We start from the raw sequence: 21,754 nt of genomic DNA, 5'->3' as shown, positions 1-21,754 counted from the left end.
AGTACTCTGAGCCACTGAGCCATCTCTCCAGCATCTCCAGGAGGCTTCTGTGAATGAGTACTCTGAGCCACTGAGCCATCTCTCCAGCATCTTCAGGAGGCTTTTGTGAATGAGTACTTCCAACAGAGTTTATTAAGATGAGCACATGAACCACAAACCAGCAAAGCCTACAAGGTGTCCACCTATGTCGTTCACAAAGCTAGGCTTCAGGTGGCACCTGTTCTTCCAAAAGCATGGAGAGAAATAATCTTACAGTATTTAAAACAAATGAAAAAATTAACTCTTGGAATTTTAGAAGTGAGGGCAGCAAAATGCGGTACTCAAAACATTTATTAAAGATTTATTGCTGGGCAGTGGTGGCACGTGCTTTTAATCCCAGCACTTGGGAGGCAGAGGCAGGTGGATTTCTGAGTTTGAGCCTAGCCTGGTCTACAGAACGAGTTCCAGGACAGCCAGGAATACATAGAGAGACCTTGTCTCGGGAAAAAAAAAGTATTTATCAGTTCACCAGGCATGATGGCACATGCCTGTAACTCTTGTCTTGAGCTGGAGAGATGGCTCAGCAACTAAGAGCACTGATTACTCTTCCAGAAGTCCTGAGTTCAATTCCCAGCAACCACATGGTGGCTCACAACCATCTATAATGGGATTGGATGCCCTCACCTGGTATGTCTGACAGCTATAGTATACTCACATACATAAAATAAATAATTCTTTAAAAAAGAAAAAAATGCTTCACCAATGTGATCAGTGAAACAACACAGTAACAGGGGACATCAAACAGCTGGGACCACTGCTTCTGAGAAGCTACCTAGGTTCTCCAAAGCTTCCATAGGTACCGTGGTGCCAACTGTCCATAATTATTACTCTCCAGTAAGATCAAACTATGGTGTAGAAGGCAAAGAAAGAGGGAGGAAGGGTGGGAAAAGATTTTATTTTGGGGCATTAGTTGGTTTGGTTCAGTTTTTGTTTGTTTTTTGAGACAGGATCTCATTATGTGGCCTTGGCTGGTCTGAAGCTTGCTATGTAGACAAGACTGGCCTGGATCTCAGAGTCTGTTAGCCTCTGCCTCCTAAGGGCTGAGATTAAAGCCTTGTACCATTACACAACTTGGGATTAAAAAAAAAAAAACAACTTACAAATGGAAATATAATTTCCTAAGGCAGAATACAACCCAGTGACAGTTCAAGCTGATAGAACAACACCTCACCAATAGAGGGCACTAAAGACCTGGACAGCTGCTGCCCACAGTCACAAAGGAGATGCTGAAGGCTAGGTGCAGGAAAAACCTCAGAGTGAGAATCACTGCTGGATGTGCATGCAGCTGGGAAGATACGTCTCTGTGTTTTGTAAAACTAAGCTGCCAATAACTGCCAAGCACTGCTTCACTGGAGAAAAAGGAGAATTTTTTTGAAATTTTGAAAAGAAAAATACCACCCACCTTTACTGCTAGCTTGATTTGATCCAGTTCACCTGAAGGTATTTATCAGCTGCTAATACACTCAATGTAGATCCATATTTTTGAAGAAGCAGAGAAATAACTGCAGAGGTTTTTTTGCTTTGTTTTGTTTTGTTTTAATGGAATGTTCATTTAAACAGGAAGAGGCCAGAAATGCTGAGATTCAGGCTCCCATCCGACAGGTACTTACCAAAGTCTGAAGCTCCTTCTCCAATGTCTCCTTCACTTGATTGACTTCATTCAAACTGTCCTGCAGACTAGCGAGCATTAGCTCTTTCCCCTGGAGTTCTTTGGTAATGCTATTAGCCTAACACACCAAGTTATATGGTACATAAGCAAATGGAACAAACAAACAAACAAACAAACAAACAAAAGAAACAAAAAAGAATAAGGAAAAATAAAATGTAAAAAAAATAATGAGAAACACAACAAAACAATACTGGAAAGAGTGTTTTTTGCTGTTTCTTGCTTTGTTTTGTTTTAATTCTAAGAAACTAGTGACTTTTCAAACAATCAGTTGTAGGTATGATTGACTCATATTTTTTTGAGACAATTTCTGTATACCCGTCTGTCTGTCCTGGAACTCTCTATGTAGACCAGCATGGGCTCAAACTCAGTGTGTGCCAACAGACCTAGTTAAAATAGGTTACACTAATTTTATTTATGTGTATGTATGCTTGCCTGTGTGAGTTTATGTACATCATGGATGTGCACAAGCTTGCCAAAAGAGAGTGTCAGATCCCCTGGAACTAGACTCCAAACCTGGATCCTCTTCAAAAACAGTAAGCATGCTTAAGCAGCTCTCCAGCTTCTAATGGCATTTTTTTTCATTTGTCAAGACAGGGTTTCTCTATGTAGCCCTGGCTGTCCCAGAACTTGCTGAGTAGACCTTGAACTCAGAGATCTACCTGCCTCTGCCTCGCCAGTACTAGCACTAAAGATATGTGCCACCACCACTCTGCTCTAATGGCTATTTTTTTTAAAGGTCAAAATATACTACTCTTCTATGCCAAAATGTGAATACCATCATGGTCTAAAGAAGGAAGAGTTGGCATTTACTTCCTAAATGAGCTACCCGATCAAGTTCATTTCTGAATTTTAAAAAACCTAGCTGTATAGAATAAAAAACAAAAACAAAATCAGCTCAGTGGTAGAGCCTGTTTTGGGTTAGCATTGACAGGCCCTAGGCACATTATAATGGTGGTTTACATTATTCTGTATATTTGTATGCTTAAAATATTTCAACATGAGTCATTTAAAGATCCAGAGGACAGCCATCAGAACTCAGCTTTCCTTAAATCCTTTTGTAAAAGGGTGACCCATTGATCAGCCCAATAGTCCATTCTAACTAACTTGCTTTCTTTTTATTGCTACTTCATAACCACCTAACATTAGAGAGACTTTTCCTATAGCTAGTTTACTTCCAAGTACAGTTACTTAGCAGACTTTTGCTATTTATCTGTCATCATCTCTCCTCATTTAGCCACCAGAACCCTTTCTTCTTTGTCAACAGAACAGCTTCCTCCACAAAAAATCATTCATCACCAATACCAGAGCCTCAACTAGTGGAAGGACTGGGGAAGAATATCTTGAGGAACTGAAGCTGACATTTAACAGGGCTGGATAACAGGAAATGTCGCCAGTGGACACTTTAGTTCCTAATCCTTGATAAACAACACACTAGTCTCCTCAACTCCCCAAACAATATGCCCAAAAAGGAACAGCCAGAGGACTGGAGGCATATGTCTGTTGTAATCCCAGTACTTGGAAGCCCAAATACGAGGACTACTGAGAACTCAAAGCCAGTGTAGGCTATAAAGCCAATCCTAGACCAACCTGGGCTACAAAGTGAGACCCTGTACCAAACAAACAAACAACAACAAAAACAAACCCCACAAGGGACAGGGATATAGTGATACATGTTGTAGTCTCAACACCTGAGAGGAAAGGCAAAAGGATCATGAATTTAAGGGTATCTTGGGGTACATAGTAAGACCCAGCCTCAACTTAACAGCCACCTCCAGAAAGCAAAGGTTAGATGGTATGGTGGTTTGAATGAGAATGGCCCCCACAGGATCATGTATATTTGAATACTAAATCTCTTTAGTGGAACTTTGGAAAGGATTAGGAAGTGCCCTTGTTAGAGGCGGTATATGATGGGGGAGGGGCAGGCTTTAAGGTTTCCAAGTCTCTCATTCAAGCCATGCTTACGGATTGAGAGGTAAACTCTAGGCGTGTGCTCCAGCACCATGTCTGGCCACCTGCTGCCACGCTCCTGCCAGGATGATCACGGGACTCTCACTTCTGAACTACAGTTCCCGGAGAAGCTCTTCCCTCTCTAAGCAGCCATGCCTTGGTCATGGCATCTTAGCACAAATGGACGGTTTCTTCATTGTGGCATAAAAGTATGGTAACGGTGCAAACAGCTCTGGGCTCCTGCCCTTACTTTGTTGTGAGCATTGCTTACCATAGCATGCTGACTTATACAGTAGTTAAGAAGCTCTCTGAGTTCATGTTCTACTTTTATACATAAATAACCCTATAAGCAAGGGAGTGATGTGGGCAGAAAGGAAATAAATAAGCTTAGAGAGTGATTTTTGTTTTGGTTGATTGTTTCTGTTTTGTTTTGACAGGGTTTCTTTATGTAGTCCAGGCTGGCCTGGAACTGAACTGGCAAACTTCCTGCCTCATCATTCTAAGTATTTATTATACGCATGCACCACCATGTCCAGCCTGCGCCTGTGTCCCTGTCACTCATTCACCTTAACATCACTAGTTTAGGAGTCAGCTCTACTTTAAACAGAGACCCTAAGCTTAAACAGGAGTTTACATCATGGCCACGAGATGAAGTAGCAAATAAAGTTTCCAAGTGATAGGAAACTAAAATTCACACGGCTGGTCGTTATTTGCTTTGCTCTCCTCAGAAGAAACCATACTTGAGATCCTCAGAAAGTATTCTATCCTACTCAAGTGGATGCACCGCACAGTTCGTGTTAACTCAGGCATTTTGGAGATGAATGACTTCAACTTAAAAGTAACATATAATGAAAATAACAAATGAAAAAGAGAAAATGAAGATGGGAGATGTCAATACAAACCTTGCTACTTTCAGCATTCCTTTCAGTCTCTAAATGTTTAATCTGATTTTCGGCCTCCTCGAGCTGCTGTCTAAGTGCCTCCAGTTCCAATTTACCTTCGGAATTGGCTTTCCGAAGTGCATCAAGATCCAAGAGCTTTTCTTCAACAACACTGAGCTGGGATGTAAAATTACCAATGACCTCGGTTTGTTCACTGTACTTGGCCTGCAGAACCTCTAGCTCCTTTACCTTTATCTCTGCCTCCTGCAGTTTGTTTAGCGTGTCCTCCATTTCCACTAGGTGTTGGTCTTCTGCACTGTCCAGTCTGGCTTTGATGGCCTCCAGGCTGTCCTCCTTCTCTTTAATGATTTTCATCAGCTTGGCCTTCATGGTCTCCATCTCTTTAGCATGAGCAGACCGTTCAGAGTCCTGTTTACTCTGTAAACTTTCTATTTCGTGCTGGTAATCTAGTCTCAGTCTCTCAATTTGTGTCTTTAGCTCAGCAAACTCGGCCGAGTCCGTTCCGATCCCTTTGCTAAAGGACACCTTCAGCTCCTCCATTGCCTGCTGGTGGGATGCGATGGCGGTCTCCAGTTTAGACTTCCACAGAGCTATCACATCTGAGTTTTCTTTGTTGGCGTGGTCAAGCTTGCTTCTCAAGGACTCGTTCTCTTTGGAAAGCTTTTCAGTGGCAGTGTGCAGAGCCTTGATTTCCTTCTGAAACACCTCTTCCCGAGCTCCAAAGTGGTCCTTCAGAGAAGTCATTTCGCTCTGGTGGTCAGTATGTGTGGCTTCTAGCTTTTCTTGCAAAGCGCTTATTTCTTGCAAAAGAGAAAGAGACATATCCACGTCTCCAGGAGGTTTACTGGACTCTAGCCTTCGTCGGAGCTCAGCTACTTCCTGTACTCTCAACGCTAGGTCCTTTTCTAGTTCCATTATTCGGGATTTTTCTGATACTGTAGCCACCTATTAACAGTGGTCATAAGAAATAGAAAGCACTGATGATTTTCCTTACCTAAAAAACACCCAGAGTCAAGCCAAGTCAATCTATCACATGTAGGGTTAACACTGAGATAACAGCTCAAGCTCAATTCTGGCACCTCTACGACATAATTATTATAATCTTCAACAAACTCCCACCATTCTGAAATCTCACGTGGATATTGAGTTTACCTCACTCAAACAATATCTACCTGGATTCTAAGGAAGACGCTTAAACCGGAAGTACTCATTAACTGATCAGAAGTTCACAGAAACAGTAGCTCCCATAGTGCTCAGTAACCCACCTGCCTCACGGGAGCAAGAGTGCTCACCTGGTCAGTTTGTCCTGCCTTCCTTACCCAGACTGCATCCAGTAGCGCTTCAGGTGCTACGCTGCCTGAGGCTGGTGATTAAAGCCCACTGTGCACACACAGTCACTAGACACAGGTGGCTGAGCCCTGAAATGTGTCTCATCTGAAGCAAGATGTACCACGAGACACACATTAGGATTTGAAAACTCAGAGAAAAACAGGCATAAAATATCTTAATGATTTTCATAGTCATTGTACAATAAAATAATATTTTTAAATAGACTGGGTTTTATATATTATTCAAATTAATTTCACCTGTAACTTATCATGTGCGTATCAATCAGAAAATTAAGATTCTGTTTACGTGGCTAGCACTCTACTTCTGAGAGATAGCAGGTAGACTAAAAGCCTCAGTTGAGTAAAGAAGACTTTACTGGCTTTTTAAATGACACTAAAAGATCACGTACCTGTAGTTATACATTAGCCTCTCGCACAAAGACCCCTTCTGGCTTTTGTAACTGTGTCTGCACTCTGACGTTTGCATCTTGTTTCCCTAACCCAGTGGTTCTCAACAGGAGCACACACAACTGGAACGTTCACCTAAGCTGCACGGGTGCCTCATCCACAGACTTTTTCTATCTGAGCTCTGGAGTTTAAAAAAATAAATACTCCAGAGGCAGGGGAGTCAGCTTGTGCCTTTTCTTACAAACATTTTTTCTACTGCTACTTCCCAGGCTCTCAGTGTGGAACGTGGTATCTTAGGACATAAAGACCATTTAACTAGCCTGGGAAATAGAAGGGAATACAAGTAGTTTTAAATACCAATGGTCCCAGATTTCAAGAACCAGCCTCTTCCTACTTTCAGATCCCTGCCCATTTGCCCCTATAGGGACAGAAAACACAGGACAAGTGTCTTCCGCTTCCTCTGTCCACCCCAGCATGTTGTGATGCTCAGTAAAATAAATGCCCAGAGAGAAGAGGGAGGAAGGCATCGCACAGTCACTGACTGTTCTGGAACTGACTATGGTTGTGGGACTTTGTGGTTATACAGATGTTTCAGATTAAACATGTTAATTCATTTATATTCTGGTCTCTAGGGAGGAGCGGTCCATCAATTTCTTACCGACAACTAACATATAAAACATCAATGAACCCCTTTGCCACAAGATCATAGCAGAAATAAATCAAAGCCAGTAGGTCCATTCCCAGTCACCATGGAACTACCAAATTCAGAGAACACCAAGTAAAAAGCAATAGGGTGGTGGTTCTCTGTGTGGCGTTCTGACTTTTCCTTTTTAAATTTGATTTCCCAGCATTTGCCCTCAGTTATATTTCTCCTGCCGGTTGTTGGCCATAAAAGTCAGGAACTGCTTCTTATTCTTGCTCCTATTTCTCTCGCACCAGGTGAGCTGGGTATAAATTGGATTTACAGGCTAGAGGGGAATTCTAAAACGCTTCCTGAAAAGGACTGTAGGAGATGTGAGAAGTCAATGGACCACTGGTTCTCTTCACACGTGGCAAACCAGGAGTGAGGGCCAAAGAAGACGCTGCTTGTTATGGAATGCTATAGACTCTAATTTGAAATGGCCCCATTAAGTCCATTTGAAAATGGATGCCTTATTATCCAGCATAAAGTCAGAAAACATTGAACCTGTTTGCTGACTAAGGCCTGGGAGAAGAATTTAGAAGTAAAACTGTGTGTTTCCTTACTTCAGTTACATCAGAGGGTCTCTGTCTCGTAAGTCCCTTGGATTTCCAAGATCAAGTCTTTGGCACCAAAGCATCACTTACTCTTTTCTCCGTCTTTCTTTTTTTTTCTTTTTCTTACCAAATCCATGTTCATTTCTGAGGCCAATTGAAACCATTTTCTTTCTTCTCTTTTTGCATTTGTTTTTTTCAGACAGGGTCTCACTTTGCAGTGAGGCTGACCTAAATCTATGTGGGCCAGGCTAACCTTGAACTTGTGGTAATTCTCCTGTCTCAGCCTCCCAAGCGCTAGAATTACAGGCATGAGCCACTATGCTCAGCTTTATTTATTTACTTATTTATTATTTTATTTTTACACAAGCTTGTCTGTGCATAGGTTTGTGTGTGTGTGTGTGTGTGTGTGTGTGTGTACAAAGACATATATAAGCCAGATGACAACCTCAGGCGACCTTCCTTGGGCTCTTTCCTGTGTTTTTGAAACAGGGTCTCTCACTGGCTTGAAGTAGACAAGACTGGCTGGCTGGGCAGCAAGCTTCAGGAAACCTGTCTCTGCCTCCCCGGGGCCGGGACTACAAGCACGAACCACCAGGCCTGGCCTTTTTTTACATGGGTTCTGAGGACTAACCCCAGGTAGGTCCTCATGCTTGCAAAGCAAATACCTTACCAAATGGTCTGTCTCCTTACCCTTTTTTTCTTTGTTAAAAACCAAAAAGTTATGATTGAGAATAGGAAGATTATCTACTTATCTAAATTTTTATATCAATGATTTCACACCAAAAGAAATTTCTACAAATACTATTGATTCAAAAGAAAAGTCAGGGTAACAAATTTGATCAGATAGATACAAGTAATTTTTGGAAATTTAAAGTTAAGGCAGACGTGATTTAACAGGTACATATATGAATATATATATATGTATACATTTACATGTGAGTGATTCTGATTACTTATTTTAGCACAAATCAAAGATTCCATCCTATAGAAGTTATGAGCACAGACTCTGGAGCCAAATGATCTAAAAGGCAATTCTGGCTACACTACTATTACTAGCTGTGAAACCTTAAACAAAAATTTTAACATCTTTGTGCTTAGAGTCTTTGCTCTGCAAATGTCTACAGAAATGGCGAGAATAATACAACCTATGTCCAAGGATGACGAAAAAGCTGAAGAATAGTTACAAAGCTCTTAGAATGAGTGGCACGGCAATTCTCTAGGTGCTTTAATAGATAAACAATTAAAACAGGACCAAGGCCCTGGCCACAAAAGGAGTCATTCTTTTCCCCACACATCTGAACTTCCTAATCGCTGAGATTTTAATCTGGGTGTCAGATAGAAAGGAGATGTAAGTTTAGCCATTAAGGGGGTGGGGGTGGAAAAAAAGAAAAGAAAAAGATAATTGGGGTCAAGGTTCTTAATTCTCATTTAAAAAAACAAAAACAAAAATGAGCTAATGTTTCCATTTCTTTTTTTCCCAACAGGCCAGGGGCAAAGGCAGGAAAAAGCATAAATTATTTAGGAAACCCAGTAACTCGGAATATGAGAACTGGAGGACAACTGACTGCTTGTGGAAACTGGAGAGGAACTGTTTCAAAGTACTAATACAGAGAACCTCAAATCCCACTGGGGAGAACCATGGAGTTATATGGTTAGAAGGCTTCTGATCTTGATTTCGGATAAGTTTATGTTTGACAAAATGCTTTACACAAAACACCTCATCACTCTATGCTCACAAATACCTGAGCAGTACTGAGACAAAACTCAGGCTGAACCACTGGGTCAAGGCGCAAGCCGACAGCAGGCCTGTCGCCTGTCGTCACCTGTCACCCGACGTGTCCACCACTCACACTTGTGAAGCTGCTTCATGAAATAGTGAAAGCCGTTACCCTAGTGTCTTCTAACTCCCTCTGGAGTTTGTCAGCTTTGGTCTTTTCAAAGAGCAGGCTCTGTTCAAGCTCCTTAGTGCGGGCATGCTCCAGTTTGGTCTGCGTCTGTTAGTAGAAGGGAAGAGGAGAAGAACACAACAGTGCCGCCATGACACGCCAGCACGGGAGGAGAGAGCGGCATGCAGGCCGAGCCACCAGTACTTTCTGCCACAGGACAAACAGAAAGGGGAACACAGAGAGAGGATGGAGCTGCCAGGGAAAGGAGGGAGTGAGGGTGGACACTATGAAGAGAGGAGGAAGGCGGGAGGAGGGCATGAGCTAGTCTGTTGAGAAAGAAAAACATGGAAAACACATGAGGCAGGATGAAGTTTCAGATGCATGCAGCCAAAGATATGTTATCTTGATAAGTGAAGTTTATCAGCACAAATTAGAATAGTTAATACTCCCCTAACTATCATCTCCCCTCCCCCGCAATGGCTACTTGACATTAATGTGTATGTCACTGACACAGGGACTTCACAAGGCTGTTTGACCCTCAAAAAGATCATCACTTTCACCTATGTATGGAGGAGACAATGCCATGAATCTTCAAGCATTCAGTAGGTCCTCAGAGCAGACTGCTGGACCTGGCAAACAATGTGTAATAAAAAAAGGGCAAAGGGCTCATCTTAAGATGAATCTGGGCTGCGTGTGATGACTTTGGCCAATAGTGGCTTAAGCCTATAATCCCAGTGCTTTGGAGCCTGAGGCAGGAGGATTGTGGCGAATATTTGGCTAGCCTGGGCTAACATAATGAGTTCAAGGCCTGAGCTATAGGATAAGACCTGTATCAGAAAATAATTATACATAAATGAACAAATAAAATAGGCTCTAGAAGGCAGCACCAAGGCGCTCAGCAGTGGTGTCTGCAGAAGTGGGTGATGCTTTCTGGTGAGCTTCTCCACAGCAGAGCAAGGCCACAGAAGCTCTACTTTCCTCCCAACTGGGAATTTTCAAAGGCTTAACTATCTGTGGAGAAGAGGGGAGGAGTCAAGATCACAAAGACAGTATTTGGTAAAGATTACCCACCACTGCCTCTTCCTCTGAAAAAGCCAATTAAAGCGATCAGAGCAAGAGAAAAGTTAAACTCCAGATATAAGGGACTATTTTTATCCTAAAATGAAGTTGTTCTTTACGAGCTCAGAAGATAAGAAAGGATGGCAACGTAATCCCGATGAGAGACCTGGTGAGATCTTAGGGTGAGTGGGACCAGGAAACCTCACTGTTGCTGTGACTTCCTTTCCACAGTCAGTTACCTGGCTGGGACCTAGGAGGAGCTCTCTGTTTAACAGACTCAAGGGTGGCCAAATCTTGCTCCACTTGAAATAATTGTGATACTGGTCTAAAGAATCTTCCCCCACCATCTCTCTAACCCAACTGTCACTGCAACAATTGACAAATGCTGTAAGGGTTAACTTAAGAGGTCTACCAATCTGGGCAGTGAGAATATGACAGAAAGGCTGTAACAAAGTGACACCAACTACCACCAAGCCTGAGGAGAAAGCCAAAGCTACGGACATGTCCTCTGGTACTCTGGTGTCTTTGATGCATTCAAGGGATCACTAAAAAGGACATTAAAAAGGAAAACAGAACACATTTTTTGAGACAGGATATCATCACACAGTCTTGGTTGGCCTGAAACTCTGTAGAGCAGGCTAGTCTAGATCTCAAAGATATCCTCCTGCCTCTGCCTCCTGGAATTGAGGGCATGCACCATCACACTCGGACAGAAGACATTTGTTCCTTTACATTCTTCACCTACACTCTCTACATTCTGAGATAATGAGACACATTTCAAAACCTAATAGTCCCCTGTATCCACATGTGCTGTCAAGAGAAACTGTTCAGTATTCTCCTTTTACAAGAAAATAATTTAATCCAGATCTACAAAGTTGGGGCTACAGCTTCAGGAATTCACACTAAAGGAAGCAGTAAAAGAAAATAGTCTCTTATTTCTTTGACCATGAATTAGGTCACTCACTATGTGCAGATAAAAAACAAATATCCAGCCAGGCATGGTGATGCAAGCCTATATAGTCCTAGCACCTGAGGAAGCAGAGACAGGAAAATCAAAAGGAGGAGGCCAGGCTATATTGCAAGTTCTTGGCCAGCCTAGATTACATAGCCAGAGCCTATTTAAAAAAAAAAAAAAAAAGACAAGAGAGGTGGCTCTTACTTGCAATTGCAGCACTGAGCAGCCTGAGGCAGGAGGATCACCACAGGTTTGAGGCTAGCCTGGGCTACAGAGTGAGACCCTGTCTTTTAAAAAGAAAGGAGAAAACATCTATGTACTATTCCCTCAGTTCAGACCTTCCAGCTGAGTGCAGCAAACCACCCACCCCACATTTTAGAAGGGGGTGCTCCACAGTGGACTTTCAGTCAGTAGCAAGGGAGCCAGTGATTCACCTCCATGCCACAGCCTGTGGTAAAAGTGTGACACTGAACAGAACAGCCTGTTAAAATCACTGCTTTCTAAGTCTAAGGTGTGGTATCCCAAGAGGAAAGTCCTGGGACAGGGCTTGGAAGGAGAGCAAAGGCCTTGCGAGAAGCGCACAGAGAGGCAGGAGGAGGTCCCATGCACACTGACACTGGAGGCAGCGAAACCTGTTCTGGATGGAGAGAAGAAAGAGACCCAGATCACTGAAGTAGCTTCGCAAAAAGGAACCCCTTATCAAAATGTCAATGTGAGTTCTCTATTTCAGCTCAATAGATGGTAAGAAGTAAAAGAATTCTTTGTTCCAATTTTGTTCTTTTGAGCCTGTTAATCAAAGCAAAAGGTTTTGGGTCTTCTCCACTGGCAGCATAGCTGGCAATGTGTACAAGAATCAATGCTCTGAAGGCCACTTTGGTAGTCTGTAGGAAGAGGGAGAGCCAGCACCACACACATGGTAGCACTGCTGCTAGGAAAAGCTCCCTCAGTGAGAACAACCTAAAATACCCTGTATATTCAGGGAAGAATACTGGCCTCTACTTGAAGATAGAGGGGAAATACTGTAGCCATAAACGGAAGCTTTATCAGCTGCTCTGGCTAGCAGTGGAAGTGTGCACAAAAGCAACCGGAAGCAACGAGGCTGGGAAGGTCAGACCACTTGGGAAGTGTCTCCCAGCATTCCCACAGCTCCTCCGTCTAAGGTGTTTTATGTTTCCCTCAGGTGTCTACCAAAATGAGAAACATTAGGAATGGGGTGAAGGAGGCCATGCCCTCAGATAATTTCTTTCCTTTTCAGCAAAACGTCTTTAAATATTTACCTATCAGTAGTAACAAATGAATCCACAGAGCCGAGTCAGTACATACAGTTTCTTGAAGATACAAATGCATTTGCTTTGAAAGTCACATGCATAGAAATACTAAGGGAAAAGTCCCCAGGTCAGATTATGCAGTTAGTATTTGAGTGTATCAATAAGCATTTTAATCTGGAATCAATCTGTGTTAAGGGACATATCCACACAGTTAAGTGCCCTCTTACATTCTCGGGATCTTCAGAAATCTGGCTCTTTTGCTATCAGTAAAAAAATAAAAAAGTAAACAACAACAAAAAGAGATTCAACTAAAGTTTCAATCTGTGTTAGGGTTTCAATATAACTTTATTTGATTAATTTCTAGTAAGTTTATCAGACAGACTATACTGGCCTACTGCTAATGTAAATATCTTAACTCTCAGCCTTTCCCAAACCCCAGAGGCAGCAATTCGTATGAATTAGGTGATGAGATGAAATTTCCAATGAGACTTTGGATGTTTTTAAATGGATGACAACACAGAAGTCAACTAAAGGAGGCGACTACATGTGAATGAGTGAAGAAGGTTTCTATTAAATTATCAAGAAGCCATTAAAATCTAGACCTTATAAAATTAGAACTCAGAAAATGTTTTTCTTTACTCTTTATTGACTATAAAGATACATTTATTTGCAAGGAAATCAGAGTTGTCTGGAAGGACTCCAAAAATTTAAGCCAACAGACTCCAAAATCCTGATGGTGGCAAAAAAAATCATACATACATACATACATACATACATACATACATATGTATATATATTCCTTCTGCTGGACATGGTGATGCATGACTGTACTCTCAGCACTTGGGAGGCAAAGGCAGATTGCCATAAGTCTGAGGCAGCCTGATTTGCGCTGTGAGTGTCAGGCAAACTAGAGAGGCCACGTCTCTAGCTCCTCCCAAAATCCAAAAGCTGTATAGACAAGTGCAATCTTCACTGAAATGCTATGAAGAATCTTACAGAATCTTCAAATTTTGAAAAGTTAATGTTTATTTTGTCATATATCTGGCAGTGACTTAAAAGCAGCAAAATCATTTAATAGCAGTAATTCAAAACTAATATGAATAATTGTTACAAAGGTAAGAAACCCATTATTACAGGAAAATTGCTGACTTTCGAGTATGCCATAGAAGTGGCATAAATTGTTCCTGGTTTTTGCTTTGGTAACTACATTACTTTAAAAAGCAACTGTCTAATTCCTGGTCCCAAAAGAATAAAATAAACGATGAGAACACGTCATGGACTTTTACAGGGTTATAAAGGATTTATTTTGCTCCACAAAAGAACAAAGCTGAACCACAGCAAAACTGCTTTGTTAGTATGATTATGTCAAAATTAAGTCCTTTTTTTTTTTTTGAGACAGGGTTTCTCTGTGTAGCCCTGGCTGTCCTGGAACTCACTCTGTAGACCAGCCTGGCCCCGAACTCAGAAATCCACCTGCCTCTGCCTCCCAAGTGCTGGGATTAAAGCCGTGTGCCACCACTGCCCGGCAAAATTAATTTCTTTTAAAATGCTATTCCCACCATCAGAGGGACCAGGAGAGTCTTACTTAAGACTGCTTTGAGGACACACAGCCAGATTTATGACTTGATTAAAAGCCAACTCGTAGCTTCTAATTTTGAAGCATGAGAAGAGGTATGAGCATCTTAATTTGCCACATGAACACCGAAATCACAGGCTCAAGGACCAAACCATCACCTTAGTACCACCCAAGTGGGCCAAGGCAGGATGCTGCCATCCTCGTGACTGACTGTTCTGACAAGGATCAGTTGGCCCAGTGTGCCACTCATATTTCTCAATACTGGCAATCATAAGGGCTTTAAAGATCTGGAAGGGTTTACCTCAAGATCGCCTTTGGTAATTGATTCTTCTTCAACTCGGAACTGAAGGTCCTCAACCTTCCTGTGGGATAAAACCAAACAAGGCACTAAGGAAAGCACTAAGGAACACCTTACCCCAGTGAGACCACAAGCAGTACCCTGGTGAATTCAGAGGACAGCAATGCAAACGAACACCTTAGAGACTTAGAGAACAAAGGCACGAATCTTTAGGGCACTGGTGCATAAAAGCTGTGCTGTCATTATTTAGAAATTCCAAACTCTAGAAAATATTAAGTAAAAAGAAATTGAAAACAAAGAAACAAGAAAACAAACAAAAACTTTTTCCATTGGGCATATACACCAGAATGAGTCAATCAATCAAAATAATATCAGCCTTAAAGTAAAATACTTGCTTACCAAAGAAATAGTTTCAGATTATACGTATATGAAATCTACTTTGTGTGTGTGTGTGTATGTGTGTGTAAGAGAGAGAGACAGACACAGAGAGACAGAGAGACTATATCTTCCTGCATGCTGTAACGCAGACATATACCACCCCCACAGGTTTGTAGGTTTATTTTTTGGATGAGAGAACATCCTATGCCTAGTGCTTCTTCATCCAATGATTATGGGCCTAATGGTACAGACCTACAATTCTAGCTATTTGTGGTGCTGAATCAAGAGGGTCATGAGTTCAGAGCCAGTGCAGTCCACTTTGTAAGACTGTTGTAAAACAGGAAAACAAAAGGGCTGTGGGCACTGACTGTGGTGGAATGCTTGCCAAGCGAGTGTGAGGCTGTAGGTTCCGTCTCTGGGAAGACAGGGAGGAATGGCAGTTGCTTGTAAAGAGCCAAACTTCTCTGTGTTTATCTCACATCATTAGCATGTGTGTTCATTTGACCTGAAGAATTCTCCAACTGTTTTACATGTGACAATTTTGTTCTCCAAATAAGGCCAGCTTTCTCGAGGATAAAGGTTTTTCATAAAAGCTAAGTAAGTGAAACCGGTCTGGGGTTTCCTTTGATAATGCTGAGTAAAGTGATTCTCGGGACAAGTATTCAGTGACAATAAATCTCTGTTAATCCAGTCATACTAAATAATACCAGGCTTCCTGGGAAAGTTACATCAAAGCACCTCTTCACATAGCAGAGTTCAGCTTCTACTCAACAGCCTTCCTTTGGCTGACGATAAATTTCTTGCTAAGACATCATTGAAAAGGCAAAGCCCACACTCAGGGATCACCTTTTCTCCTCCTCCAGCTGGTTGAGGAGCTCCACCTTCTCCCTGTCAGCAGCTTCTACCATGGTTCGTAGCTGGTCCATCTTGGCCTCTAGTTCCAGGACATGCTGGGGAAAGAAGGATGTCAGTGAGTAGCCTGGGATACCTTCAAACAGGTATAGATAAATGAGACCACGAAGGGTGAGCATCACTCTGGATACAGTCTAAAACTATCTTGGTAGGTTATTCCTGGCAACTTTCCTAGAAACTAGATGACACAAAAACAAACAAAAAAACCAAAACAAAAAACCATCCCACATCATATAGCAACAGAGGGCAACAGTAAAACAGGTCTCACCTTTTCCAATACCGAAACGTGTCAGTAATAATCTACAAACAACACCTGTAATCACTAACGTCTCAGTAATGCGCAGTTAACACAGACAGACTCAAAGCCTAGACGTGACGACCAAATGGCTACGGTGAAATGGAGACGAACAGAGCTTTATGGTGACGAAAACGGGCGCGCAGACCGCAGCTTTTCAACAAGCTCAGAGAAGAAATTGATACTCATTTCCTAGGTTCAAATCCAACTCCCTGGCTCCAAACGCCAGGCACTCTTTCTAACCTCATCACTCAATTTGGAAACCACCACCATAGGCACAAGATCAACACCAGTCTTCACCTGGTCATGCCCATCTCGGGCCAGGGCTAGCTCCTGCTCTATTTCCCCCACGTGGCTGGTAGCCTTGGCCACCTCGGCCCGCTCCAGGTCCCGCTCAGCCAGCAGCTGTTCAATGTGCTGCTGCTTCTCCTTCAGCGCCTCCTGGAGGGCAGTGGTGCCCGAGATCTTGCGGGCGTAGCGGGAAGAGGTTTCAGTCAACTGCAAAGGAAAGTCAGAGAAGTCAAGGACGATGATGCGGTCCAGGAGGAAAGGAGCGAACAACGCATGCGTAGCAGACATCGCCTAAGCAAAGCAAAAATGCTGCCCCAGCTTGTGGGTTTGTAAAATATTAGACAAAGTTCTCACCAAGAAAGTAAGACCTCACTAAAAAAAAAAAAAAACATACCGATAAGCAAGCTCACAGCAAAGTTCAGAAGACATTTAGAAGACGGATATGTAGTTTAAACATGGGCACTCTGAGCTCGGCTGACAAGGTCCGTAGGGATCTAGACAGTTTTCACAAAACCCATTTTAAAAGTTTCTCTAAAGTGGCTCACACCCAGGACTCCAGAGGCTGAGGCTGGAGGGCTACCCGTGAGCTAAAAGCTAGCCTGGCTACAGAGTAAGACCCTGCCTAGAAACAAAACAAAGCAAACCATCCCAAGGTTCTTTAAACTACTCCAGCCTGAGCTATGGTTGTCTTCTGCCGATGACACCTGGCCAGCCATTTGATTCTTGGTCTTAAAGCTGAGAGTCGTTAACTACCAGTCTGCACTAAGAAATGAAAGCATCACCCTTAGAGTCGCATCTTTTTGCTGGGTTTTCGTTAGGATCTTTCTCATCTTTCTTTGCAAAGGAAAAATTTGGGTGATATCGCACTGGAATCTGGCCTCTAGGACCTGAATCCCAATCACTAGATAATTAAGACTTAAGAAGGGAAGTCTGAGTAAGGAAAGTCAGTCAGACACAGACAGACAGACAGACAGACAGACAAGCATACACACACAGAAGGAAAGGAAAGGAAATAGAAAGAAAGGAAAAGAGAAACCTATGGAGAAAAAGAAATGGTAAGTGGGAGGGAAAGAACAGGGCAACAGTGAGACAGGAAGGAGGGAAGAAGGAAGACAGGAAGTGGCAGAGCCAAAGGCTAGGGGACCCTGAGAAAGACGGTGTCTCCTTGTCATCTATCAATCTCTGTCGGTTCACATACATATCCATCTGTAAGCTAACAGCCACATTAAGTCCAATTAAGGCGAAATGAATCTGCATAAACAGCAGCAGGTAACTGGGCAAAGTGAATGATATTCCGGTCTGCAGGCTCCCATGGGCTCTGCAGGCTGGGGCAGTGTTTGGACATGGCCCCATCCTTGGCAAGCATTGGTCCATGGCCGTGATTTAGTTGCTGGCTCCAGATCAATCCAGCCTTTGCTTCTTCTGCAAACAAAGTGTCATCTGTCACTCGAGTGCTCTCCATCAGTCTGTTGAGCCCTCATCTCAGGGAACGAGCAGTGAAAATCTTCATCAATTAACAATCCAGCAATTTGATGACTATGAGAGCAAAGGAATCCAATCAAACCCACACTACCTTTTGTGGCTCACTTTGTGGAATTTCTTGAATTACTGAAACATACTGAGAGCAAATTCCAGGTCTCTCTTTTTAACATTAGATCAGCTTGCCCTCTTCACTGCATGGTTAAGTACATGAGGTCGCCAAATCATGTGCATAGCTATGCCTCAGAGGCCCTGAAAGCTCACACGGACACCAAAGGATATGTAAAATCCCAAAGAAATGCAGAGGTTGCTGTTTTTACATGAAATGTAAGTTTCAGTTTCAGCCTGTAATCGACTCCATTCAACAACACTATGTCTGCAAAGCTGGGTATTGGCAGTTGTGAAGACAAAAAACATATTATGCACCAATCAGAGCCGCACAAGAAATGAAGGTACAGTGATAAACAGGATTCCAAGGTTCAAGAAGATGTACAGAGCCCAACAGGAGCATATTCCCTAATGGTAAGACACTACAGTTACTGAAGAATTCATTTAAAATACTCACTTGTCTTGGGACCTGGTGACATGGCTCAGTGGCTAAGCGTGTTTGCTGAGAAAGCATGAGGACCAGAATTCTGATTCCAAGCACTCAGCTAAGAAACCAGTGTCCCACAAATGCCAGCTCCAAAGCACCCAACACATACCCACATGCACGTACACACACATACAAATGAATATTCAAAAAAATACTAACTTTTCAGCTTCCGCTTTCCCTGGACAGAAATATACCTCTCAGGAACAAGCTAAAGCACATTGTTTCATTTCCCCATTATAGTCTTTCAGTAATTTTTATTAGAAACTATAGCTATCCCACATAAACACACCAAGAAACAAAGCTGTGTCACAAGATAAGGAGACTTATCTATTTGACAATCATCTTCAATAAGTCAGGTGAGCTACGAGAAATCAGAACTTGTCTGCTAAATGTTAGTAGGAGAGCCTGGAGGATGCGGAGAGCTTGGTACTCCCCAAAGAAATGGACATAATTTACAAGAAGCTGAAAGTTACTCAAGGAAAGAGCTCCTCCAGAGCAGACACAGCCGTGGAACTGTTCCTAGAACAGCAGAGTAGATGTTCATGTTGGGATGTGTTGAGTCTTTCAGAAAAAGGCTTTGTTCTTCACCTCCATTCCATTGGTCCTGAGGCTTTTTTTTTCTCCTGAGAGACATTTTTAATTGTACTGTTAAGATTATAAACTCAAACAGTTGGAGAAGTATATATTTTACCTGTATATAAAAGGAAGAAAGTGCAGCTGGCCGGCAGAGGGGCATGATAGCCACTGAGAGACTTCACCGCCCCTCCTTTCTCTTCCTGACCGTGATGCAACAGAAGGTAGATGAGATCAAGGATGGAGACCCTAGCGCTGGAGTCATCATCTAACTAACTGTGGCCTTGAGGTCCTGACTCAGGTGGGAGTAGACTCTTGCTGACACTTCTGATGTATACAGCATCTGCCTAACTTCCAAGAAATGAAATCAAGGGCAGGGAGTGACATCCAAACAATCTGAATAATACACCATATTGACAGAAACAACATGGTGGTATGTAACTTCAGCAATTCCACTTTTCAATGCTCCAAGTGGGGAAAGGAGAGGAGAGAAAGGACCAAGACAAAGACAAGAAGAAAGAAAACAAAACATGGCCCTTCCTAGCATCTGTAAGTTCCAGAAGGCCCCCTCTGAATCCTCTGGCCTACATAGGAACACTCCACACATTTGCTGTGGGTTAGTCTACTCTGATGATATAAAGCATTAAGTTATCTCAAAATACATTGGTCCCTAAAATTTTTAAAAATCAAAGAGAAAGAGACCTACATACATGACGAATGGGATACCTCCAATTTCCCTGTCATTTGGGCTGAAGTAATTTCACAGAATAAATAGTAATTACACAGATTTCTCAAGAACTGGAATACATTAAAGCTATTATGAATGAAAGTGACACTAAAAGAAAAAATCTTATTTCAAAACCCATGTCCTTGCAGGGACTTCCACAACAAGCTATGGGCAACACTGAGAACACAGACAAGCAAAGCAGAGTCCTGGCTGTAGGCATGTGGGGCCTCAGGAAGGGGAGGCTTACTAGTCCTGATCGGCTGGGCTTGCTGCTCACAGAGGAGGCCACAGAGCTCATGGAGCTGAGGGAGGAGGCGGAAGGGCTTCGCTTCAGACTGGCGGGCGTGGTGGCCATCACCCGCCTCACAGCAGCGGCTTTAGCTTTGGCTGGGGTAGTAGAAGGGAAGCCAATCTTTGTCACTTTGTGGACAGGAGCGAACAATCCATACTTGGGTTGACATTGAAAATACCTTTAGAGAACAGTAAGAGGAACAAGTACAACTTAATTACAAAAAGTGACAGCTATAACCAAACATTCTTTCAACTCAAAATGCTTGCGATTATGTAAGGACAAAAGTCATGTACTATGTGATAAATGTAAGCAGCTTAGCAACATAGGGACCCCCACTTAAAGCCACACCGTCAAGACAAATCAAACAAGACCCTGACTCTGGAAGAGCCACCTAAGTAAACTAGAAATGTCAGCCATCGGAGGATACCAGAGACTGTGCTGGTGCTTCAGTAATGGGAGAGAACGGCTTAGCGGGTGGGGACGTGGCTCAGTGGTGAAGGCTGGCCTTCACGTGAGAGACGCAGTGTTTGGTTTTCGATACACAGGAAATACACAAAACAGTGAGTAGGCTTGATGGCTTAACTGTTTTACTAAGAGATATTTAATCTTTATCTCTGTGAACAATGATGTTTGGCAGATTAAAGTCCATACACTTATATATGGTTTATAGGTCCATGTTAACTAGATCATGTCATGATCCGTATACTTTATACCAATAATAACAATGTATCGGGCTGGAGAGATGGCTCAGCGGTTAAGAGCACTGACTGCTCTTCCAGAGGTCCTGAGTTCAAATCCCAGCAACCACATGGTGGCTCACAACCATCCGTAATGAGATTCGATGCCCTCTTCTGGTGTGTCTGAAGACAGCTACAGTGTACTCATAAATAAAATAAATAAATAAATCTTTGAAGAAAGAGGTCCCTTTAAAAAAAAAACAAAAAAAAAAACAATGTATCATCTCCCATAGCAGCACCCAACAGTGTCAAAACATTTGAAAAGGAAACATTCTAAGCCAGGCATGACTCCATATCCTAAAATCTAAGCACTGGAACCACGAAGAGGATTATGAGCTTGGGAGCAGCTCTGGGCTCTGTGAGACCAGAAAACAAGGATGGGAAATCCCCATACACCCTGTGCTGGTGGAGCCTCATCTGTGCTACCAGGGCAGAGTGGGAGCGGTCTTACAACAGAGGGGGCTGCTTGACAGTCAACCCCTTAGCACAGGATGGGACTCTTATCAAACATGAAGACTCACTTTACAGTTCTTTTCCTGTCAAAGGCAGTTACTGTGACTCAAAAATAGATAGATAGATGGATGGATGGATGATGGATGGATGGATGGATGATGGATGGATGGGTAGATGGATGGATGGATGGATGGATGGGTGGGTGGGTGGGTGGATGGGTGGATGGATGGGCAGATGGATGATGGATGGATGATGGATGGATGATGGATGGATGGAAGGATGGATGGATGATGGATGGATGAGTGGATGGATGAGTGGATGGATGGATGAGTGGATGGATGGATGAGTGGATGGATGGATGAGTGGATGATGGATGGATGGGCAGATGGATGAGTGGATGGATGGATGGATGGATGGATGATGGATGGATGGGCAGATGGATGAGTGGATG

At 42.7% G+C, this 21,754-nt stretch overlaps 1 protein-coding gene across 5 annotated transcripts in view; it reads right to left on the bottom strand.

The window, feature by feature from the left end:
• Clip1 (CAP-Gly domain containing linker protein 1) overlaps positions 1-21,754 on the bottom strand; it is a 106,484-nt gene that overhangs the window by 43,674 nt on the left and 41,056 nt on the right. For 4 of the 5 annotated variants that reach the window (XM_028765873.1, XM_028765877.1, XM_028765874.1 and 1 more), the window contains exons 5-11: positions 20,069-20,291; positions 16,457-16,654; positions 15,796-15,899; positions 14,575-14,635; positions 9,419-9,523; positions 4,558-5,502; positions 1,650-1,766 (exon numbers count right to left, since the gene is read on the bottom strand). In XM_028765873.1, the coding sequence (XP_028621706.1) occupies positions 1,650-1,766; positions 4,558-5,502; positions 9,419-9,523; positions 14,575-14,635; positions 15,796-15,899; positions 16,457-16,654; positions 20,069-20,291 (1,753 nt within the window). The remainder of the gene's footprint in view (positions 1-1,649; positions 1,767-4,557; positions 5,503-9,418; positions 9,524-14,574; positions 14,636-15,795; positions 15,900-16,456; positions 16,655-20,068; positions 20,292-21,754) is intronic. The other variant, XM_028765876.1, reaches the window with a different exon arrangement.

The sequence above is a fragment of the Grammomys surdaster genome, unplaced genomic scaffold, assembly GCF_004785775.1.
Source record: "Grammomys surdaster isolate TR1022 unplaced genomic scaffold, NIH_TR_1.0 166, whole genome shotgun sequence".
Lineage (NCBI taxonomy): Eukaryota > Metazoa > Chordata > Mammalia > Rodentia > Muridae > Grammomys > Grammomys surdaster.
Note: the sequence above shows the minus strand (reverse complement) of the source record. Positions and strands in the feature narration are given on the sequence as shown.